Raw genomic sequence first — 25,165 nt, 5'->3', positions numbered from 1 at the left:
ACCTTATCCCACAGGTTGAGCTACTGGACAATGCATCTTGATGCATAATACCGAGGGTGCTGCCATCTCATCAGCTGCTCAGAGCAAGAGGAAGATACATCAGAGTTTTGATCTGCTTGATGTGAGTCTGAATGGACAGGGTTAATTTCATGCTCTGGGTAAATCTGCCATTGACTAGCAACTATCTTAGTAAGTTTGCTGATGCCATCCACCAAGCAAGGGATGGGGACCCAAGGTCACCAACTCCTTTTTTGCAGGACTCAGAATTATATCTGACCATAGATGCTGAGGAGTAGTGGCATAGTTTTCTGGTATTTTGAGGTAAGAAACATTCAGAGAGTCCCCAAATAAGCATAACTTAATTTTAAAAGAAATACTGAAATACTCCCCCCAGCCCAGAAAAAAGGCAAGCACAGCACCCACTTTTCAAATGTTAACCCGTCCTGCGTTAAGCCCATCCATACAGTGTACAGTCAGCTCAGAGCTGGCTGCCGGAGGCAGACAATGCCAAGTATCCTGAATCTGTAGGGCAGTGTTGTCCAAACTTGGCCACTTTAAGATGAGTGGACTTCAACTCCCAGAATTGCCCAGCCAGCCAGTCCACTCATCTTAAAGTGGCCAAGTTTGCACAACACTGCTGTAGGGAGTTCTTAGCTATTTAATTTGTTACTATATTTTTACTGACGCAAATGGGAGGAAAAAGATACATTTTTCTGCCTTGTGCAAAAAAACAACTTGAGCTGTCTTTGTGTACAGTATCATACTGTGAATCTTGCCTAGGGCAAAAAGTGGGAGGTACCATTTGCTGCTCTGCTTCAGACAGCAAATGATCTTGGGCTGGCCCTGATTTCTGCTACCTTCCACTTCATGGATTTTATGAATGTACAAAGCCTTTGCTGGCCGGGTCATTTCCAACACCTGCTGGGTTAGACTTGTAAGATGCTCTTGTGTACATTGCTGGGTCAAAAACTGAACATGGAGCTTCTTCCCTTTCCTGCCTTTCTTCTGGGTCCTCTTTGTCCATGTATATAATGTCCATGTGGTGCATATGTCCCATGTCTCTGTCAGTTCTCTGAATTTGGAGAGGGCAATTCTGAGGAACTCTTATAGCTACAGAATCCAGAAGTATTAATTTTATTTTGTTTATATCTTGTTTCATTCTTGGGTGCAATGTGGTTGTGTGAGAAACCCACTTGAACCCCTTGAAACCCAAATCCCTTGATCCCAGAACTGATTATGTGCCATCAAGTTTGTATTGACTCTTAGTGACCACATCGATCCAAGAATACAGTGTATTAATCACTATATAGGTAGTCCTCACTTAACAACAGTAATTGGGACCAGTAACTCCATTGCTAAGTGACACGGTTGTAAAGTGTGATGCCCATGACTGTGCTGACTTACTACAGCAGTTGCAGCAGTTATGGTTGCCATCATTAAGCAAATCCCACATGGTTGTTAAGCACAATGTCACGTGATTGCCATTTGCAACCTCCTGTCAGCTTCTCCATTGATTTTGCTTGTCAGAAGGCGGCAGTGAAGGTTGCAAATGGTGATCACATGACTGTGAGATGCTGCAATCATTGTAATTGTGAGCTGGTTGCCAAGCACCTAAATTGTGATCACAGGACTGCAGGTACGGTGTGGCGGCTGTAACTATGAGGACCGGTTGTGAGTCTCCTCATTCAGCGCTGTCATAACCTCAAACAGTTGCTGAATGAGTGGTCTGTTAAATGAGGACTATCTGTAATACATTGAAACTGGCAGAATACCCCTACCCTTGAGCCACTGTAATTAATTCGGTCCCATTTCAGTGGCCCAAATGAAGAAAGAAAAATTACTTATTGCTACCTGTTGCCTGGATGATGAAAGCATAGCTTGTTCAATAAGGGTTGTTCAGAAAAGGAAATGGTGTCTCTTTTATTTTCTGAGAAAAGATGTTGACTTCACTCAACAGGAATCTCTTTTCTAAAATTCTAGTATCATCTCTAAAGGCAGAATTTAAGTCTTAAGTTGCTCTGATCATGGTGGTGAGCAATGGCTTCCGTAAGAAGCATTCATTGTGCCAGAAAGCCCACGCTATTCCTTTTGTCCAGAGGATTAGCCCTCGTTGGCTTCACATAACTAGACTAACTTAAAAGGGGACTGGATAGTTTGTTGTTCTGCACTGTGGGATCCCAACCATTATTTTAGTATGCTGTCGAACTACCTCACCACATTAAGCCATAATGTGGATGGTTTCAGCATAACGTATTATGTGAACTACAACAGTTGCATTTTGTAACTTGGGTGGATTTAGGTAATAGGTTAAACTTAAATTAGGATTTTAATTATGTCCCTTTATGACTTGTATCTGTGGTCTTGCCTATTATGTTTTTGCTTAAGGACATTCTTGTTATGATACTGCTGACTACCTTTGGAGATGAGGCAGGTTGCAAGTCTTTAAAGTCAATATGAAACATGAAATAAATGAGAAAAATCACAGGGGAATGAATGGAGTTGGGAAATGTGGTTTGTTGTGCCATGCCATATTCTCACAATGCAGGAACTAAAGCAAGGTTGAAGCAAGAAAAATAATTTTTATTACGGTATTATGATGAATTTAGATCAAAGTATTAACCATTTGGTGTCCAGTGGTAATTTGCAAGCTTGCTCTGGAATAATGCAAATGTGTTGTTTTGATAATTAGGGCTAAATGTTTGTAGATAAAATCTCAAGGATCCTTTAAGCTGGTCAGATGAATGTACACTATCTAGTTACATTAATTAGTGCTAATAACACCAGTCATATATGATCCACGATCACTACGGGAAGGACAGAAGTTTGTGAGCAGTACATTCTTAGGAGAGGCAGTGTAATGCTGCGGTAAGACTTATGTGTTTGGGTGTGAGGATGATCCCTGGCACAATGGATTGCCAGGGTTGGTTTGGCTGATCTAGCTGACTAGGCAGGTGTCCCTTTCCTCCCTCACCACTCCATGCACACCTACTCAAGATCTATATTGTTCTTTGGTCAAGGATATACAATGGCTGTGCTAAAAGTTCCAAACAAGACTTTGTGCTACATGCAGAAACCTGAGATTCACTTTTCAACGTGCAGGTGATGGAAAAGATATTGTGGGGCCACTGCTAGTCAGAAGGGATAATATACTGGGCTTGAGGAACAAACAGTCTGATCTGGTATACTTTCCTTATACTTGAGGTAAAAAATAGATTTATTAAGAATACATAGGATATGAAAGCCTTCCTTGAAGAGAAAGAAACAAGAAACAAGAAGGTCCCTAGTCTTTTGAACACAGGGTCATTTTAGGCCAGGTGAGAGACAGGCATAGGGGCAGCATGAGAAAACTCGTCTCCTTTGTGATCAAAAGGCTTATAGGTACAAATTGACCAAATGATAAAGCATGGCAAAATCCCTCACTCGGGGGCTTCGCACTGTTTGATCAATCCAAGAAAGGATGATCTAGGTTTCCCTTCCTCAACAGATCAAGGGAGAGTGGATCAAGAAATGGACCTTTCCAATTATTGCCATATCCCTGTGCAGTATGCTGGCCTCTGAAATCTGTATGGACTCCATACTCTTAATTTTATGCAGCGTAATGCAGGCATTGCTCCTTTCTGAAGTATTTTGAGAGTAATGTCTGCAATATGGATTGTCTCTAACTCTTGTATGTTCTTTATCTTTTCCTTATCTTTATACTGTATTATTATTGTGATATTTATGTGATAATTTTATTTGGATGTTAGTCACCTTGAGTGTTGGAGCTGAATGAGATATGTTAACAAATAAGTTCTTCAGCCATCCTTTCCTATAAATTGATTAATACAGCCACCAAACACTACACTTCTTACTGTCTCAGGACTTTAGCTTTTAATATTGTATTGCTTATACATAAGACAAGTTTCAAAACTGGAGTATAACAATATGGATTTATTTTTCTTTCTTGCCTGCCTGCCATTTAGATCACTGTTTTTTTCTCAAGATGGAAAAAAGCAGAATGTGTGAGATCCTGAGGGTTTTAAGCTTTACAAAGGACAATCAAAAGTGGGAAGGCATTATATATATTCTAAGCCCCCATATAGAAGAAGGTGGAAGATTTGGCTTTCTGTCAACATCTTGCATAAATGGTATGTAAGGCATGCTCTACTGGGATATTTTCTTGAACACCAATTGAAATACTGTGGACTTCCATACATTTCAATAGGGGAAAACTTTTTGCTGGACTGTGCTACAAATCCTTGATAAAGGCAAGGTAAATTGTAGCAAAGGTTTGTTTTACTTTATAGATCAAGGCAGCTTGAAATGGCAATCCACGATGACTCACTGTCACTATGGATTAAGCATGACAGCAGCATTATTAACACTGTAAACCTAACAGCACTGCATGCTGCTATGTAATGAATATAACAGGTCAAAGATCATTTTCATACACAAAGTTTGCAAGTGCATTTTTGAAAGTTATCACTTCTGTATGAAGGGAATGAGAGGGTAACGAAACAGACATATGAAAATCAAAATATTCCGACCAACTTTTTATATTTGCATCACAAAACAATCTGAGCATGAAAATGCCTTTGGGCAGTCTTTAAGGAGTAAAAATACTTCTCTATTACATCTTTATTGTCAACAAGCCACCTAAACAACCCATCTTTTCATTCTCTCCTCTCAAGAAAAATAATCCTTTGTTCCCAAATTGTGGTGGGGTGTGAGGTTCTAACAATTCATCAAGAAATGGATGGTTCTCCCCCAACCTACCACCCCCTTTCAGGCAAGCTACATGCAGCTCAGCCAACTTACAGCATTAATTAAAAACAAGAATGATTTGCCATTTAAAGAAACATACTTCAAGCAGTTACAACTAAAAAAGAAAGTGGATTTTTGTTTTAATTTAAAAGCTCAAAAATAACAAATGGTATATTTTTTGAAACAAATAAGAAACACTTAAACGTAATATATAGTCTATGATACAATATACACTATAATACACAAAAGGAGCTGTATCAGATGTAAAAAAAAAGGGGGGGATCCAGTGAAGTAAACAAAACAAAACAAAAAATGGGGAAAGACTGAGAATATTCCATTTTTGAAAAGGGTTCTTGCATTTCAGCCCCCAAATCATTAATGATTTCTAACAGAGCTTGACAATGCAAATCTGCATTGGCCTGTAACTCCAATTCACCTATATAACCAAGCAATGGAGAATTGCATACAGATTGCCCTCGATTTTCCATATGGCTCATACATAGCTTTTTGCCTGCACTTCTTACTGTCTACGTCAGAGTATATGGCTACAATCCCACAGCTCTGGTATATATATACATGGGAGCTCCTCTTCATGTATGGACATCTTCCACTTCCTTGAACAAAGTGCTGCTGCTGCTGCTGCTGCTACACCCCCCCTAGAAACCCCTGTTATGTACAGAGCACACCTGGTTTGTAGACCACCATCAGATCATAGAACTCTTGCATTTTGATAGGGATTTTAGGCTGTGCCTGCACTGTTAGGTAGGACAAAGGATTGTTTTGTTTCTAAAGAAATTATTAAATTAAAAAAATGCTCACAATACATAATTTGAAACTGGGGAAAAATATAAGGCAACATTCTCCGTAGAAAAAACAGGGAGCTTCCTAAGGAGGTTTTTTTTTTTTTTTAATATATAGATATATATTTATAGATATTTATATTTTTTAAATATAAAGTAGGAATGTGCTAGGGGGACAGAGTCCCATTTTGGATGGTTTCCCTGCCCCTCATTCAAAAGCTTCACAAGCACATGGGAGTGAGTGGGAAGAGGAACCAAAATTACAAGTGGGGTAATTTCGCTGGTGCTACTCTCAAACCCATAAGGAGGCCCTTTGGTGCAGCAGAGTAGGGCACTGGCTCTGCAGGCTCCTGAGGAAGGTGCATAAATGGGTTTTGCCTTGCTTTCCCCCCGTCCTTTTCCAGGTCTGCTACTGGGCTTGTGCTGATTTTAGCTTATTTGGAGATGGTGTTGCTCCTCCTTCATCTCAGGTTCAAGCCTGGAAGTCTGATGCATTTTCCAAGAAGTTCCAAAGGAGTGTGCCAGTGTGAAGGCAGTTTGCTTGAAGGAGCAGCGGCCATTACATTTTTCCTTGGGCAGATGTGGCTGGGAAAGCTGTCACACAATCAGGACAATTATCTGGGCATTCTTTCTGTCCTTTGCAGAGACCATCTCTCATGATGAGGGGTGAAAAACACCCATACCGCTTCCTCGCTTTTCCTGCTTGCATCCAGCCCTACAAGTTCTTGGTGACCAAGTGGGTTTTATAGTGCTTTGTCAGATGATCACTCCTAATGAAGCGCTTTTGGCACTGGGCACACTCAAAACGTTTGTCACCTGGCCAGAGAAAGGAACAAGAACAGTGAGCACACATGACAAGGGCCATACATTATACACATGAACACATGAAAGTCACTGACAAAATATAATGCACACACAGCTTACATGTATTGCTTTAAAAAAAACATTAGGTACATGATAAAATTAAATGTAAACCCATGTAAAAATGCATGGCAAGGATGGAGGCCCTTGTTCTTCACGTTCTACCTGCAGGCATCCGATAAACCACTTTTAAAAGCAGAATGTAGACATTAATCTGATTCAACACTGAGACAATTCTTCCCTCAGATTGAACTGTTTGACTTTCTAGCAAAGCTTAAGACAATATTTTATGAACTTGGAGCTGGAATGATAGCCACTGCAACCAAAGAAAGCTGAAAGTGTCAGTACCAAAATGGGACAATTGAATTATTAAAACTTAAATGAACCGGTCATAACATAAGAGGGGAGAATGCTAAAGTTGGCATAGGCTAGAGGATATGAATTCTAGCTGCGAGCCTACCAATGTTCCATTCCAGACCATTTAAAGCTTTAGAGTGGACTTCAAGGGTAGCCCATGTGCAGCACATGGCAATAGTTGAGCCATGAGGTAACTAGGCATGGGCGACTGTCTGAAGGGCTTCCTGATCCAGAAATGGATGCAACTGGTGCACCAGATGGAGTTATGCAAAGGCCTTCCTGGTTACAGCTGCCATCTGCTCATTGAGCAGGAGCTGTGAGTTCAGGAAGACCCCCAGAGTGGGTACCACTCTTGAATGGGGAAGTGCAAATCCGTCCAAGATTAAAGATGGAATATTCCCAGATTCAGGTGGCCCTAACATCCACAGCCACTGAGCAGAATCTTGACATTCTCACTTGGCCAGCTTGAGACTGACAGATATAACTGGGTATCATCAGGGTACTGATGATACCAAACCCCAAACCTAGAGATGACCTCACCCTGTGGTTTCATATACATGCTCAACAAAAGGTGAGAGAACATTGATCCACATGGCACCCCACAAAGGAGGGGCCTAGGGAGCGACCTGTCCCCATCAGTCAACAACAACTGGAACAGGCTCCAAAGGAAGGAGGAGAACCAGTGTAAAACAGTGCCACCAACTTCCAAAGCTGGTCCAGAAGCAGGCCATGATCAATGATATTGAAAGCCACTAAGAGATCAAGAAGCACAAGAATGGATGCACCATCTCCATCCCAGCTCTACCACAAGTCATCTACAAGTGTGACCAAGGCTGTCACTGTATTAAACCCTAGCCTGAAACCCAACTGAAATGGGTCTAGATAATCTTCTTCCTCCAGGGTCTTCTGCAACTGCAGTATGGCCACCATCTCAACAACCTTCCTTAAAAAGGGAAGGTTGGAGACAAGACAAGACAAAACAGGACAAGACGTCTTAAACTGTTGGGTCCAAGGCTGGCCTCTTGAGGAAGGGGGCACACCATTGCCTACTTTAAGGCTGAAGGTAACCACCCCCAGCCTCAAAGAAATCGCCACCACAGCATGGACCCAACTACAAGTCACCTCCTTGGCCTCTTTAACCAGGAAGACCCTGGTTCTAACAAACAAGTGGTTGAACTAGCAGCACGGAAACCTCTGTATCATACCAGCCTGCAAGGTATATCTCATACTGATGTGCTCCTCCACACAAAAATGCAAATACCAGCACAACAAAAGTAAGCATGGAAGAAGAAAACAAGACTAATCTTCTGGTATCTCACTTCCTATGTGGAAGGACCATTTAAAAATTATTGGGAAAATACTCATTATATACATTATTAAGAAGTAGGGTATGACATTGCTAGACTTGTGCTGTGGGGTGCACTAGCTTCTAGCGTGCTTCCAAGAACAATTCAAGGTGCTAATTGTCATCTATAAAGCTGTTCATGGCACAGGACTAGGTTATTTGCAGGACTGGCTCTCTCTGATTATTTCTACCCGCTAGTATAATAGAAGAGGCATGCTCCGGTCCTGTTTATTACAGGACGTCATCAGATAGGATCAGGGGGCAGGCATTTTTGGTGCAGAACCTGCCCCATAGAACATCACACTCCCCAAGATCCAACTCTGCTGGTATCCCTTAAAAACATGGCTGCTTTCCCAAGCATGGAGGTCAAAAAGTTAAGGGGGCCTCATGAATGGATTCCACTGTTGTTTTCTTGATTTTATGTATATTATTATGACTCATTTTATTGTGTTTTCAATTCTGTTAGCCACGCAGAATCACTGTTTGAGAGATGGGTGGCCATATAAATTGACTTATATAAATTAACTTAAATGATTTCTTTTTTTCTTGAAATCAAGTCTTTTAGTATTCAATTCCCCCCCCCCCATCCATTATATGGGTAGAACTACAGCTAGCATGCAGCAGAAGAGACACAGAGAAATGACTTGACAGACCTGTATGCGTTCGGGCATGCCGTTGCAGCTCATCACTGCGTGTGAATCGCTTTCCACAATAGACCCAGTTGCAGACAAATGGCCTCTCGCCTGTGTGCAGACGCACATGGGCCCGCAGAAGGGAAGTTTTGCGGAAGGTCTTCCCACATTCAGGCACATGGCAGATGTGCCTCTTCTTTCCTTGATCCCCCAACCTATAAAGAAGGAAGGGGAGGTTCTTAGTCTGGGTTAATAAAGGTATGGATACCCATTTTACTGTGATGGCATCTCAGGGATCAGATCAATTACTGTATCCTCCAGTGATGATTCAAGAAGCAGCACCATTCCAAATTGTTCAAAACAGCAAACTAACTTCATATTGACTACCCCATATGGTTTCTGACAAAGGATCCAACAATAATTCACAAGTAATTTTTATAAAAATACAGCAGACGTTGGTTATTCTGGCATTTACCAGACCTGCTGCCTAATTTAGCAAGGAAGATGCAGCCTTTTCAGTCCTGAGGATCACATCAATTGTTAGTGTTGCACCTGTGCATATGCATGCAAGTTTGCACCTATTCAAACATCACCCACAGAGAGAATTATAGGATTTCTGAAGGTAGGTTCATTCCTCTCAATTCAAACTGCTCAAGATCACTACCAAGAGCAGAGAGAAAGGAACAATTTGTTTTCTGCCACTGAGCTGATCCTTTTTAATAAGCTGATCAGCTGGGTTGTGAGAAAAAGCAAAGCTCCAAGTCTTTCTGTCTGATACAAAAACAAATGTCCAAAGGCCTTTATGGACTGCCCATCCAGGAAGGTGAGTATCTCTGTACTATTCCCAGCAACAATTCAGTATTATTTCAATTTTCTCAGAGATCAACAACTTGGGAACAACCCTGTCTCTTCTTCATGCAGTTATTTTATTTGTTCATGCTAAAAAAACAGTGCAAAAAGTATTATAGGAGACGAAATACACATTCAAACATCAGTGGCTATATTCCTAAAAGGCTGAAGACACTGTATGAACCGTCAGTCTTGTTCTTAGAAAGGGGTTTCTAAGCTCAACAGCTGCAAATAAATTTGTGCACTCATTTGTTGCATGTGGTCACTTTTAATAATCTTGTGACCGCCAGAAAAAAAACATAACTCCAAACAATCTCTGGAGAAGAGCACAAAAATACCTTTTCCTCTGAACAGTTTTCCACAGATCATACTTTTACAGCCGGGTAACTGAATACCGTTGTTACAGAATCTCTTTCATATTTAAATATTTGTTTCTTGCTTGATGGAGTATCCATCTTTTCACCATTCACAAATCAATCACTGTACTACAAGCTACTGTCCAAAAGTATGTAGTTTTTATAGGCAACAAATGGAACAGGAAGATATGCACTAACAATGTCCATTTTTTAAATCTTCTACATGTAAAGGGTGAATGAATCGGAAACCATCCTTACGGGGCTTTCTCTTGGCATTTTAAATCCTGATTCCACAAGGTTCAAAATCTTACTATATAATGGAGGTCCTCAGATGCATCAGAAAGCAGTAACAGTGATGGGCAGGAGATGAAGTTAGTGTGCTCATATTTCTTTGAACTCCTCCATATAGAGGCTACACACTTTTGAATGCCTGAAGCCCATTAGTAGTCTTAATGCTGTATTAACTGTGATATTTATGTATACTCACCTCCCTCCCAAATATTAGTAATATTTTTAAAGTAGACTCTTCAAGAAAACTTCATTTATCACAAAGACAAACAGGGCTTCTGCTATAAAAATTGGTTTGTTCAGTGGGGGTTTATTTTAACTGTTTAAAAATTCTGCTTTTATTATTATAAGGTCCTGAATACTATTTGTTGATAGCAAGAGGGGAAGGGTATGAATTAAATAAATAATTAGACAAAGCAGGAACTGAAGCTGTTGGCAACCTTAAGGCTTTGACACTTATTTTTGCTTCCAACCCCCATACTTTACCTTTTCTCCCCATCCTTGCAATTAGGGCAGGTGCAAGCCATTCGCCGTCTCTTCTCCCCAGGCTGCAGGTCCCCCAAGAGCGCTTGTTCCATTTGCAATTGGATTTGAGTAGGGCTCAGGCCACTGATGGTTAGATTGTTGCCTGAAACATTCTGCACTGTTAACTGCTGTTGGCCTGCAGAAAGGAGGATGCAGAAGCTACGGCTTGGGAATTTCCATTGTTAAAATATGAAGATTCAATTATTCCAGTAAAGCTCCATGCATAGTCAGGCTGAAATATTATGTAATATGAGTTCTATTTTCTCCCCTTGCCTTTTTGGATGTCAGAATTGCACAAGGCTTGAAATAACACTCAAATTCAAGGTTCCAAAATTTCATTCCTGCCTGGGTCCAGGCACCCAATTTCTCCTCCCATCTTGCTTACATTTATATTACTCATAGTTTCAAGTCCTCATTGTTCCTGTTTAACAACATTATTGCCCCACTCCAATACACATTTTCACATTTTGCTACATTATGAAAACTAAGGCTTTCATACCTCTTCAAGCCTCAGGAAGATAGTGTGGAATCCTTTACTGCCATCTCCCCCACAACCAATAATATACAGAGCAGAAAGAATGCAATGAGTATAGCTACAAATTCCAATTCTACTCAGCCTCTGAAAGCCAGGAAGCCATGTACCTAGTTACGATAGCATAACAATATAAATATGCCATTTATTTGGGCATACCCACCTATTAGTAGAATGAAGCAAGAATAAGTCTTTGGGGACTGTAAAAATTAAAATGAACATAAAATGCTTTTCTCCTCAGGTGTGTCCATTCACTGATACCCAGTTCTTGGTGCCCTGCATTTCACCCACGTAACAACACTGGTGGATGAGCTGCACTGGTTCCCAGTTGATTTCTGGGTGTTCCTTTAAAGCCCTACATGGCACAGGGCCAGGTTATTTGCAGGACCACCTCTCCCTGAGGGTATCTGCCTGTCCTACTAGGTTAGATAGGGTGGGCATACTCCAGGTCCCCTTCCTTAAATATTGTCACCTGATGGGACCTCAGAGGCATGACTTCTCGGTGGCTCCCCTAGCCCTTTGGAATAGCCTCCAACCTGAGATCCAAGGGATCCCTACCTTTTTAGCTTTCTGGAGGGCTATGAAGAGCTGGCTGTTTCCCCAAGCATTGGGCTAGGATGGGGGTTGAGCTGGAAGGCTGTTTGGTCTGGCACCTGGGGGGGAAGGGTACTTCTGTTTTTATCTGTGTTTTTAAGATTGTTGTGAGCAGCCTAGAATCATTATATGATAAGTGGCCGTATAATTCCTGTAAATAAATACATACATACATAACCCTACTTATACCTTATTTTTCCGTGCTACTGATAACATTTCAAGCAATTTAAAAAACCAAGATACTATTATACCACAAATTTAAATATTGCACATCACAGGATCATTATATCATATATCCCACCTCCAGTATTGGTGATGGTAACAGGAACACCCTGAACTTGCACACCATTGATGCTGATAGTTTGCATTGCCTGAGCAGCAGCAGCGAGCTGGGCTGCGTTGAGGCTGATGATGCCTCCAGCAGGGGCAATCTTTGGCAGAGCACGCTCTTTGCGAGCCCCTGTCTTTTTGGTACTTCCCCCTGACTGGGAACTGCGTGGTACAGGGCTGCTGCAGGTTGTGGCTGAGGAGACCGCAGGGGAAGGGGCCACAGTTACGCCTGGGGCTTCTTGGAGTAGTACTGTCTGTAGCTCACCAGAAGGCGTCTTAAAATAGACCTAAAAGAATGACACAAAAATGAATCACAGGATGCACTTGTGTGTGGAAGGAATGTAGAACCTGACCTCCAAGTATGGTTTCCAACCACTCCCCCCCCCCCGTTTTCATAGTAATTACAAATCACTAGATCAGGATAAATGCATGCCACATTGTTTATTCAATCATTGCCTTGAATGCTTTTATAGGAAACTGACACTTAAATAATGTATTTATACGAAAACAATTAATTGGACAAGTAATTTTTTTTCTATTAGAAGAACTGGAGCTTTTTCCTAGTCTCTTTGCACCCAAGAATTCTAGTCATTATGTATTTCTTGGTCACTCCAAACTGAGGCTCTTTCATCAATGATAGTTTGAACTGATAAAACATTTTTAAAAAGAAAAGCAGCAAAAAAACCAGGGGGAAAACTTTCAATGAAATACCTGAGTGGGAATTGGTTCCGTTGTCTGGATCTGGAAGTTTTGTTGGGACTTTTGGGGAACTGTAGGGAGTGTGGCTGAGGCTGCCTGGACTACCCGTAGGGCTTGCTGGGGTATCTGAACTACCTGCTGCTCTTGTTTGGGCTGAACTACTTGCACCTGTTGGACCACAGCTGGCTGCCCAGAGCCAGGACTCTGCACAATCAACAGATTGTTCCCTGCCTGGATGATGTTGTCAGCTGTAGTCTCTATTAAGACTGTTTCCACTTGCTCTGTCACAGCCATTGCAGTTGTCTGAGCTTGTGATACCATTTTCTTTCGGGTTTTTCTGCTTGGCTTAGAGGGGCTGTCAGGTACAACTTGAGTCTGAGTACTAGTCTCCCCAGCAGTTACAAGATTGCTCACTGGAAGAGTAAGAGTGACGTTGCCACTGGTGCCAGTTAACTTGACAACACTGCTTGTGTTGTGGAGAGCGGCTGCTGATGACTTATGAGCTGGAGCTGGCTTTATTGGCACAGGCTTATGAGCTGAAGAAGAGGACGACGATGATGAAGAGGAAGAAGAGGAAGGGGTGATATTGCTGGGAATAATCTGTATTTGATTGCCCAAATTTTGCTGCACCTGAATCGTCTGTCCTGATGCTGTTTGGATCTGTGGTACCGCCTGATACTGGATATTGGCAGGAGAGCGCGTTCCTTTGCTGATTACAGCTGGGTTCTGGATTGTAAATACCAGCTGTCCACCAGGATATGATGTCCCCAGTTGAGAACCTTGAATTTGGAAGAGGTTTCCTTTTGATGATAAGATTCCAATGCTGTTCTTGTTAGAACTTAGGGGGAGCGGAGCAGGCTTAATAGGAACCAATTTCCGAGGGGCAGGCTGAGGAGGGGCAGGAGAAGTAATCGCTGCTTCTACAGCTGGAGGGCCAATTTTGCTACATGTGGCTGCAAGCAGGGCTAGTGGAGATGGCTGAGAATCCTGCAGGAATGGAAGAGAAAAGGCTTGTGTCAAAGGCAGTAGAGACAATTAGTTTGTTCCAGATATAATACAACACAGCTGAAGAATTAGAAAACCCCAGATTTCTGTAGAGAGTTTGGGCTTTGATGTTGTTAGTACATCAGATTCTCAAATCAACAAGTATCAATAGAGTTGGATCCAGACTAAATGAGGAGTGCATTAAGCTCATCAAGTGCAAAAGAACTAAAACTTGACTAATTTAGGATCTGTTCCAATAATTTGAGTTGAGCAAACATTCTAGCTAGTGTCAAAATATGAATTACAGTGGTACCTCGGTTCACGAACTTAATTTGTTCCGTGACTCTGGTCGCAACCCAAATTGGTCGCGACCTGAATCAAATTTTCCCATAAGGTTCAATGTAAATACGGTTAATCCGTTCTGACCCCTACGAATTTGGTCGTGACCCGATTTTGGTTGTGTCCCGAATCAAATTTCCCATAAGGTTCAATGTAATTACGGTTAATCCGTTCTGAACCATATGTATTTTTTTTTAAAACCGCAAAAATATAAACAAAATACAGTACAAAGAGAGAGAACGCTAACCTTGCTTGATGTGACTTCTGGCGTGGAGGACAGGAAGGCGGGTGGGGAGGCGGTTATTGCTTGGAGGGAGAGTCCCCCTCCCTACAGGAAGCCACAACCACGTGTCACGGGAGGGAAAATGGCCGCGGATCCTGTTCGTCACCTGATCCGGCGTTCGCGAATGGAGGCAAAATTTTGCGAACAGAGCTGTTCGTGACCCGAATTGGTCGTGAACAGAAGCGTTCGTGACCTGAGGTACCACTGTATTATGAATGCATATAATAGTCTTCTGTATATAACAGCCATACAAGGCAGAAACAAAGCATCTCATAATACCTTAAAAACTAACATATTCTTGCTTCTTTATCTTATTCATTTTGCATTTAAAACCTTTTACCATTTTCACCAAGCAACACCTCAAACTGAATGTCCACAATAAACATTTTGCAAACAGAAATTAGTACTCTGTGTTAGAATCATAAGCAGTAAGAACTTATGTTGGTATAATAAACAATTAGGGTGATTCATTGACTTTGAATGGAGCTTGGGTGCCAAGGGAGAGTGGAATTATTTAGAAGAGAGTTTTACCCCCAAAGAACAAATGATCTGAACCTGTTTTTTATCAAAAGAAAAAAAAACCACAATTCATTTACATGAAATACCAAGTGGAAGTAAATAAGGAACATCCAGACCTCTCCTAACATTGTCCACCTCACAAGGATAGAGGATATCTTTTTTTAAGTTTTATAATGTAACAATGAATAGATGAGGCACTAACTTGAGAGCAAAGCAACCCTTTTCACTGAGACCAGGCCTTCTACGTACTGCTCTATTTATACTCTGTCACATTTTGACCTTTCATAATGCTCTGCAAATTTCATTCTATTCTGCCGTAAAGAAAAAATTACAGCCAAATGGATATAAGGAAGTAGAATTATGTCACAAAATATTGCAGAAATGTGTTAATTTTCACACTGGAAGTATGTAAAATGATGCTTAGTGGAAGTATGAAGGGAATAGAGGCTGTAGATGACAAAACAAGTTAGGGAAAGCATGTTGATCCTGGCTTCTTGAATTTTTTTTTTTTTACAAATCCTTTACCAGCAGAAGGCATCTGTATTTTCTTTTGTGTAATGAAGTAATGTGTTCTGTTTGTGTGTGTGCTTTTCTGCTTTTCCTTTTCATTGCATCTGTGTTTGTATGTGTGCACTGAGAAACACAGGACAGGCTGCACATGCTCTACTCTGGATCACATGATCAGGAAAAATAAGAGCTTAGAATGGAGCAGTTAGCAGCATTCTTAGTTGTTGCCCAACTGCCTATCCAACAAGGTTAAGGGGTGTATCTTCTTCAATCTTCCTCTCTGCAGACCCAAGCCAGATATGGCTCATTTTTGAATATGATCTTTCTTTTATGGTTTCTCCCACCACACCAATTTTGGTTTCTATCTGATCAGTTTTTAGAGACTTATCCTGTGGATTGACAGACCATCTAATTCAACCCAGGAGAATAGGGAGTGCCTGATGAAGGTCCTGTCCTATCAGGAGGTATGGTGTGAAGGGACACTGAGCTCAGCATTCTCAGTGGCTGCTCCCCTTTTACTGTATGACCTCCCAGAGAATAGTTAAAACCCAACTTTTCTGGAAGGTCTTTGCTGATTAAGCAGAGAAGATCTGCACTATTGTTGTCTGTTACTGCTTAGTTTTGTTGTTTTTATTAGGTTTGATTTTGTACATGCTTAGAGCCTCTGGAATGAGGAAATTTATTAAATAAACAAATAGACTGAGGATCAACAGAGTGGTGAGCCACTTTATATAATTTCTTTTCAATGTTCCACTGGGCTGGAAAGAATAAAAAATGTATAGAAAAGAAAGATAGCTTAAAAAAGATGAAAGGAATATTACTATGATATGTATAGATAGGAAAAGATAGTTGTTAACAATGTAGTCAAAGAGAACAAGGACTGGTTAAGATTAAAAGAGGCACAGGAAATACGGAGCAATTCTGAAAGGGAGCAAAGAGGGCTAAACATGCACAAAGTGAAGCCAAAGTGAGAGAATGCTGGAGGATGCATTTAGAGATATGTATAGGATTGACACTGATATATCGAGGAGCAGAATTGCAACAAATGCTATATATGCTAGTGCCCAAGGAAAAAAATGATGAAAGAGATGTCATAAATGCTGTTAAGTTCAAAACTAAGGTTGCAACTACTTTAGTGGTGGCAGTGCAACAGTGTGTGTGTGTGTGTGTCTGTGAAGATCTCATCTGTGCCTGATGACTGGAACAATGCCTTATTATTCCCTCTACAAAGGGAAAGGGAGCAACAGTGAATACAAAACCTACAGAAGTATTAATCTGTTAAGTGTGCCTGGAAAGATGTAATTAAAATGATACAAGAGGTGACAATGAACAAAATTTGGGAAGGAAAATGTGTCTTTATGTTGGGTAGGGGCATGCAGACCTGATTTCTGTTGTTTAGCAGGTAATTGTATTTGTGAAATGTGTCAAAGTAGGACAGTTTATTGTACATTGATTAATTTAGAGAAAGTGTATAATAAAGTGAGTATGCAAGAAGTATAGAATGTTTTGCACAAATACAGAGTTAAAAGTTGTTAGCTGAATGCAATGCATTATCTAACTCATGCATGAGAATAAATGGAATACTTAGCAAATGGCTCAACCCTAAGAAAAGAATAAGTGATGTTCCCTTGGTTGTTTAACATATTTATGAATAAATGAATAAGGAATGCTTTAGCAAATATTAGATAGATGTTTATACTGCAGTGAAGAAAATAGATCTGAAAATTAATATATCAAAGACCAAGGCAATTGTATTTGACAGGGAAAATGGAATGATTAATTGCTAATTATACAGAAATGCCAAAAAAACTGTAGCAAGTTGATGAATTTATGTAGCTTGGTAGAATAATTACTAAAGATGAGGAAATGGACAGTGAAATTGTTAGGGCATACAAATAAATGTTAGTAGGAAGGTAATGGGTAATCTATTATCAGGAAAGTTTGTAGAAAGAAGGAAAATAGCTGTGTATAGGACTGTGTTTCTGCTCAGTTTGCTTTATGGAAATGAGAGGTAGATATAGTGAGAAGATAAAAAGTAACTTGAATGCAGTACAAATAGGGAATGTGTGTATTGTGAAACAAGATAGGGTCAGAAATTAATGGGTGATAAATGAATGAGGATTGAATACAAAAATGAGTGACAAGTACAAAAAAAAGTACATTGAGGTAGTTTGTTCATACAGAGAAAACAAATCAGAATTGAATCACAAACAAATATATGAAGAAATAATGAATCGGCTGAGTAGAAGAACCCTGAGAAACTGGGCCTGGATGGAGTTGATGAGATCTTGAAAAAGTGAGAATTTTAAAGAACAAAAGGCAGTGAATGAAGCCATGTATGAACATGACGGATTTTCAAGGACAGAAAGATATGGAAAGAACAGTGAATGGTAGTGGTATAAACTAAATGTAATAATATTTTGTTCTTTTTTCTTATCTCATGACTTTAATTTCTTTGGCTACGTCTTACTTCCTTTCCAGGCAGAATTTAGAGTCCTCCTAAATCTCAAAGAAAGTAGATTTAAGGAATATTTTCAAAAACAAACTAAAATCTAAACCTTTAGGATTATACAACAGCAATACAGAGCATTCTAGACGTATCTGCCTGGGGTGGTGGGGTGGAAGCTATATTTAATAAATGTTCTTGATTTTTGTTTTGTAAAAGGCAGTCTGTTATCTTAAGATTACTGAAAGATTACTGAAAATTCTAACATAAGAAAATCACTCCAAAAAATAAGCAATTGTCATTTTTCCATTTGATTTTCTTACTATCTTTGTATTCTAAAAGGAGGATAGAAGGGGAGACAACATGTATCTAAGCAGAAGTTCTGAACATACAATACTTCTACTATGTCACCCAAGGAAAAGAGAGGATATACATAAGTGTTGCATGTTGTTTAATGAAAATTGGCTTAGGCAGCATTCTAAGGTTCTTAATGGAGCCCAATGCTTCTTAGCTGCTTGGGAAGAGCAGAAAAAGAAGGTGGAATCTCCCCTTCTTTTTTTATTGACCCTTAGACCAGTACTGGTTTCAGATGCATTTTCTGCTTCTCTTCTCTGACAACCAGTAGCTTATAAAGGAAAGTAGTTTTACTCTATAGCAGATTCTCTAGTCAACCATGCTTTCCCATATAACTGACACCAAGGTCCATCTGTAAAATCCATAAATGAGTTATTGGCTTAGTAAAATGAAATTCAAAATAAATAATGTATTTTATTAAATGAGTTTTCCAGTTAAAATAACTCTTCCTTTTAGGGGAAAAAGCAAAGGAATACTTTTTCCTATTATAACGCTTTATTTACTTATTTATAAAAGGGAGAGTTCTGTGTTCTTACAAGAGTTCAGAATCTCATATTCTCCACCATGTTTATTTATTTATTTATGTTTCAAATTTGTCACCACCCTCTCACTGCAGAGCAACTCTGGGCTGTCTACAGTAAAAAGAATATTAATTAAAATAAATATTAAAATACACTACAACAAGATTCCTATATAATATTTCCAAGAGACTGATATTCCCTAAGAGCAATTATTGCGCTGACCTTGTGAAATCTTTTGTGTGTTTTCAATGTCTGTTAAACATTAAAGCTATGCATACTTCTTGCTTCAATAATGATATGGAAGAGCTGCTTCAGATTGTGTAGTGTAACATCTCTTTAAACTTTCAGACTTCTGCACAAGCCCAAAAACAAATGTGGCTACTTTAAGGAGTTGCATTAAGGATACAGTCCTTAAAGCAGCTGTCTCTCTTTTCAAACCCATGTGGAAGCCAAAGAAGACACAGCTACTTCAAAGAGATACTACGTTCATGCTCCAATACATTCTGAAGTATATCTTCTAAATAATTTTCAAAGCATGTACAGTTCTACCAATTATTCCTCTGGAAATTTGATTTATAAATATACTGATTAGCACCATACAATTTTCCTCTGTGTGGTTCTCCAGCAAATATCTAAAATCATCTATACTACTGGCCATTTCAATAAGTGAATTATACATCTTGTTGGTCCAAAAGTAAATACTTGGGTTGAGTTCAATCCCAGCTGAATCTTTGAACATGATGATATAGTTTTCTTGAATGTGAAACAGATCTGGTTTGCCGCTGCCTTCTTTTTGGATGTTTCTTCATTTCCTACAGCCCTGGAAATGTCTGATGGATTCCCATCTATGTATTAACCAAGTCTAAACATGTTTTTTTTTTCAGTAGATGCTGGCACTTGTGAGTATTGTTCCTGAACATACTGTAAAAAACTCTACTTTTCTCTCACACATTTTTCAGTTCTGTCACATGTACTTTGTCACTTGTTCCCCCAAATTAAATATATTTTTAAGCACAAGAAATCTTGAAAAGTCAAGAACATGCTTAGTCCACCAAACACTTGTTGAATAATTTCTAGACAAAATTTAACTGATTGGCAAGTATCATAACATGTTATTCCAAATGTGAACGATTACAAATGTATATGAGACAGTATAACGTCTACTCTAACAATCCAAACTGGAATACAAACCCAACAACCGAGAAGATTGGCTATGGCATGCAAATATCTAATACAATAATATAATATAAAGTCAAGTTCAACAACAGCATTGGATTTTGAAATATAGTAGCATTACTTGCAGTAATCCCTGAGCTTTTAGGTAAACTAAATGCTCCGCCTCTGGACTAATATTCTAGACCAATAAATGAAATCCACAAATATCTTTCTTTGTAGCCTATAGGATTCTACTCTATATTAACTATCTTCACCAGAGAGCTTTCCACACTGCCAGATTCCAGGCCAAACATTCACAATTTCTTTATGCAGTAATGCCATCAACAGACACGACCCACCTGAGCTGCTGAAGCAGCAGGCTGCAAGTATTCGCTGGGGCTAACTGCAGCAGTGGCGGCCATACTGTCTCTGAATCTGCAAAAAAAAAAAAGGAATTGTGATTAATTTGAATTGTTTTTCAATATTGACAGTAACATTTTCAATGTGCACAAGAGATATTGGTACTGAATTTGTGATAATTCATCAGTCTGTTAAAGTTAGTCACAGCATAAAACTGGAGAAGAGAATTGTACCCACAATTAAAATATTTTTTAAAATGCATTGTAATTAATCTTAAGCACTGTTTTGGAGCTGACAGATATCAATTAATAACCAGAAAGTTGGACTGCATTCAGTATGGGTTAGAAAAATAGTGTAAAAACTATTAGACTGGGAAAAATTTGCAGCATATTTGAGAGAATTTGACAGCAGTGTCATCATTACTTAGTAGGACTTGGCCTGATGTCATTTCAGGCAATGTTCATCACATTTGGAAAGAAAAAATAAGCTCTGATCTTCTGCTACCTCACCACAATAGAAACAATCAGCCAAATAACTGCAAGGTTAAAAGCCAGACGGAATTTAAGCAAAAGTTTTTACAAACCGTGAGCACCAAAATAAAACTATATGCATTGTTTCAGGTGCTTGCACATTCGTAATATGCAATAAGCTAAAAAGACTGTAATACTCACTAGTGGCTAAATGGTCAGCAGCAATTATTTTCTAATGATGAAAACTTATTCATAGAGTTCCCTATATGGGGAGTGTTCCAAAAGCAAATCTCTAGATTTTACAGCTGTGAAGATAAACTTGAAAACGTAGAGGAGATGATTGACAAAATGCAGGAGCCAGGGAAAGAAAGACGCTAACAGAACGACCAGGTTTTGGGAAGAAACAAAACAAAGGACTTTTAGCCCTCTAAGCACTGCTTTGTGCATTCTGCATAGTCCTGGGACTAAAATTCCAAAGGGAAAAGGTAATTCAGAGAAAGGGTCCCTGTGCATTCGGAATGACCTCTTCCTCTGCACCACCCTGATACGACCATCCTTGTCCACATCAAGGCTTTAGCTTACACATTTAGTCCTTCAGAAAGTGGCCCAATTTCCAAAGAGTGATATGCTGATCAATTAGCAGAGCCACAAGTAGAAGGCTCAATATGGATTCCAACTAGACTATGAAAATAATATAGAGAAGCATGTTGGTAAGAAATACTCCCAAAATTACAATTAGTTCTTTTAACAGGTACAGGTATCCTAGATGACAAATCTAGGTGAGCATATTTATGTAAAAGGCTCTTTATATACAATAGTTCTTCATCAACAATGCCTACCATATCGATGGAAGTGTAAAACCAATAACTATGCCAGTGATATGAATTCATTTTTTTAAAAGGACCATTTTCTTTTTAGAAAAAGGTGGAAAACGTTAATTTGGAATCTGAACAAACTGAATGTTTGTTGTAAACAACCATGGGTCTCCAGGGAGCGTGGCAGTATAAACAACATATCTCTCTAGAGAAAATAGGCCAAATATTTTACTGCAAATGTGGGCCTCTATTGCTAATAAATCCCTACATTAACTAGACTGGGTTCTCCTCATCCTACTAACTGCATAAGATTAGGCAAAATGGGATGACATTATTTGAAAACAGGATGAGAGAGAGAAAAATCTACCACTTTGATCATTACTTTTGGCAAACAATTAGGTTTCTAGGTATATTTATTTATTGAAAAGATTTGTGCAGCCACCCATCTTAAACAACTCTGGGCAGCTCACAATGGCAATGATCATATGACAAAGAGAAGAGAAATGATGTTTGTGGGCTTTCAAAAGGACAAGTTGTGATGGAATCAGAGAATTATATGACCATTTATTTGTTTTCGTAGGATTTTCTATGTTCTAACCTACATTCATAATGCACGATGGCTTTCACAGTTCAGAGTGTGGTGTGCTAGAAACCCACACCACAAGCTCTAATATGGCAAATTCTTATTTGCGAGATCAAAGTTATATATCATTCAAGCAGCAAGGAATGATTCAAGGATTTAAGCAAGCTTAGACTCAAAAGAAAAAAATCCCAGCCACAATGAAGTAACCAAGTATTTTTAATGTCATTTTATTTAAAACTTAACATTTTTTTTTTATATTATATGCTAAAGTCCCTACTTTTTAACTGGAGGAATCAGTTTCCATCATGACTTTCTGAGATCCTTAAGTCCTGGAGAGCAGTATTATTGGCTGTTGAACTCATCTTCCTTAAAAAGAGAGGAAGAAACACAAGCTGTGGGCTCAGTAGTCATCACCATTTTATTCTAAAATGTGGATATAGTCACACCAGCATAGGGGGATGCAGGCAAACAACCAGAGTATAATCAGATGACTTCAGTAACTTTTTGTCAGGTTATTTAAAAATGCACTAGAGTGTATGGGTATGCATTTTAGGGAGGGAAGAGGGGTATCACCAAGCTCTTCCAGAGTATCCATTCTTTTTCTTTACATTTAACTATCAGTCCCACTCCACTCACCATCTCTGATAAATCTTATTCCGCTTTTTCCACAATTTATTTTCTCTCAACTTTTAGGGCCTAGTGCTTTAGTACCTACAGCCAATTTGGTGTAGTGGCTAAGGTGTTGGCCTAGAAACCAGGAGACTGTGAGTTCTAGGCTTCCCTTAGGCCAGCTGCGTCACTTTGGGCCAATCATTCTTTCTTAGCCCAACCCATCTCACATATTAGGTAAGTTCATTGCCCTGAGTTGTCCAAAAATATTTTTAAAGGTGGGATAAAAATATAATAATAAATTTAGGATTTACTTAAAAATCAGTCACCAATGTGAAACAGAATCATATCCAATAACTGCAATAATAATCACATAATACAATTAGTGGTAAGTGTGTTGCGTGCCTTGTTGTTGGACTGTCTAGACTTTGTAACTGGTTGCACAGAACTGATCACTGAAGAGTAAACAAAGCCTTCTGGCTCACTAGACCAAGCATTTAGCCCCACAATCTGTGCTGCACCTTCAATGGAACGTGTCTCCTTCTAGCTGAATAAACTATCTTCAGGACTCCATGGACCACAAATTCTCCCTCAACCCCATTGGCTGGGTCTGCAGAAAACACTGACCTAAACTATGGTTGGCTAATTTGTGGTTCAATGTGTTGTGTGAGCTCCATCACTGTATAATAAACAGAGTTAAAGCAGAATTGTCATAAAATCTTAAAGGGATTTTATATATGCATATTTTACATACCCGAAGCATGCATAAAATAGCAATTGGGATTTTACACAGAAGCATACAGTGTGTGAACTGATTTTGTTCAGTGTACTGAAAGTCAACTAAACTGAGGTCTGTTAAATCAAGGGCTTTCTGTAATCATTTTATGCTTGAATGGGCTTCCAAACTAAGGCAAATGGATTAATTCAATAAACCATTGTGCAAAATACAGTATGGCTAAAACACAGCAAGGGATTGTGTTATTTATCATCAGTCCCCTGCATCCCTCACCAATTATATTTTACCCTCCTAATTACATCTGAACACAGAACTGATACTTGAGGAAACTTACCTGTTACTTAAGCCCAATGGATTGAAATGCTGAGTCTGACTTAACCTGATAGTCTTGTGAATTTAACTCCTCTTCCATCACTTATACTCAACTACGACATCTCTCTCTGTCTTGTACCTTTGCCCTGAACATCTATCCCATGATTAGAGGCTGCATCATCTCAGTCCATCTTTTTCTTATCTTTAGAATCCCACACCTACTTCTGTTCCCTGGTTCCAAGCACCCACCATTCTGATTCTGCATAGCCCCTAGGCTTGTCCCAATGCCCTATAACCACTTACTTCTCATTGTCGTCTGCATTAAGTGACTATCTCAACTCTTTTTATGCACACACACATTCTCTACTGTAATCGACAGGACTGTCACTGCCCATCCTCCGGGAGCTCTTTTAATTCTCCATTCTTATGCCACTTTCTTCATCTACAGACGTTCATAACCCTGTACCTTTCAAAGTAGCCTGGTATCAGGGAAAAAAAATAAGTCGACATATATTTGAAGCAATAGTATTACACAAAGATCCATTTGCTTGCTTTCAGGTTACTGTTTAAAGTACAGGTATACCGCCATTAAAAACAAACCAAGCAACAACGCCAAACTATCAAGTATCCCCGTCATCTTCCCGCCTCTCGCTCTCTGAACACAAGAATAATGAATGGACATTCTCATTCTCCCCCGTCACCCATGCCTGTTTTTCTTATGGGTCCCCCGAGGAGGCGGGCTCTTACCTTAGCCCCGCCCCCTTCCGGTCCCAGTTGCTTCAGCCCCGTTCGCGCGCTCCGGGCCCCCTCCCACGAAGGCCCCCCTACTCGCTTTACAGACCCCACCTCTTCCTCCATTTACCACCCCACTCCCATCTCCTGGATTCTCCTCCCATTTCTCACCGAGCCCGAACCCGCCCCGCCGAGCTCACTCACCTGCTAGAAAGGAGTCGCCAGCGGTCCGGACCCCCCTCACGGCGCCATCTTCCTCCTCCTCAGCAGACCGGGCACCGCCCTGTAATCCCCGCCCATTCCACCGAGAAGCGGCCAATCTCCGTTCAAGGATTACACCGTTTGCTCAATCAAAATGCATGTTGTTTGCTCAGATAACCGCCTCCGGATGATTGGCAACTGTTTTCACCAATCTTTTTCTTCTGCTGGAACGTCCAGTTTAGCCAATGGAAAAGAGCGGGTTTGACAATGACGGACGTCAATGGAAAACCCAATCGCTTGCACGGAATCACAAATTGACTTGAGTCCT

The 25,165-nt window shown here is 39.9% G+C and overlaps 1 protein-coding gene across 6 annotated transcripts; it reads right to left on the bottom strand.

Annotated features, from left to right (window-relative positions):
* Nucleotides 1-2,699: 2,699 nt before the first annotated feature.
* SP2 (Sp2 transcription factor) lies at nt 2,700-24,935 on the bottom strand. 6 transcript variants are annotated; one of them, XM_025163467.2, is made up of 9 exons: nt 24,841-24,922; nt 24,208-24,383; nt 22,525-22,613; nt 20,379-20,454; nt 12,924-13,898; nt 12,184-12,499; nt 10,718-10,892; nt 8,760-8,953; nt 3,728-6,359 (listed from the first exon to the last, which is right to left on the bottom strand). In XM_025163467.2, the coding sequence occupies exons 4-9, from the start codon at nt 20,439-20,441 to the stop codon at nt 6,259-6,261; spliced, it is 1,824 nt and encodes a 607-aa protein (XP_025019235.1). In that variant the 5' UTR covers nt 20,442-20,454; nt 22,525-22,613; nt 24,208-24,383; nt 24,841-24,922; the 3' UTR covers nt 3,728-6,258. The 6 variants fall into 6 exon arrangements, with proteins under 6 accessions (XP_087999601.1, XP_007420207.1, XP_025019235.1 ...); XM_088143474.1 differs by having other exon boundaries at nt 22,525-24,383; XM_007420144.4 differs by lacking the exon at nt 24,208-24,383 and having other exon boundaries at nt 3,729-6,359; nt 24,841-24,934.
* Nucleotides 24,936-25,165: the final 230 nt, after the last annotated feature.

This window comes from Python bivittatus, unplaced genomic scaffold (assembly GCF_059951505.1).
Source record: "Python bivittatus isolate LINGU-HERP-01145 unplaced genomic scaffold, Pbiv_v1 ctg000410_np1212, whole genome shotgun sequence".
Classification (NCBI taxonomy): domain Eukaryota; kingdom Metazoa; phylum Chordata; class Lepidosauria; order Squamata; family Pythonidae; genus Python; species Python bivittatus.
Note: the sequence above shows the minus strand (reverse complement) of the source record. Positions and strands in the feature narration are given on the sequence as shown.

Coding starts and splice junctions, on each gene's coding strand:
- SP2 (XM_007420144.4), bottom strand. CDS start 20,441: ATGGCCGCCACTGCTGCAGTTAGCCCCAGCGAATACTTGCAGCCTGCT. Junction 13,899..20,378: donor CTGCTGCTTCAGCAGCTCAG/GTGGGTCGTGTC, acceptor CCATTCCTGCAG/GATTCTCAGCCATCTCCACT. Junction 6,360..8,759: donor GCATGCCCGAACGCATACAG/GTCTGTCAAGTC, acceptor TTCTCTGGCCAG/GTGACAAACGTTTTGAGTGT.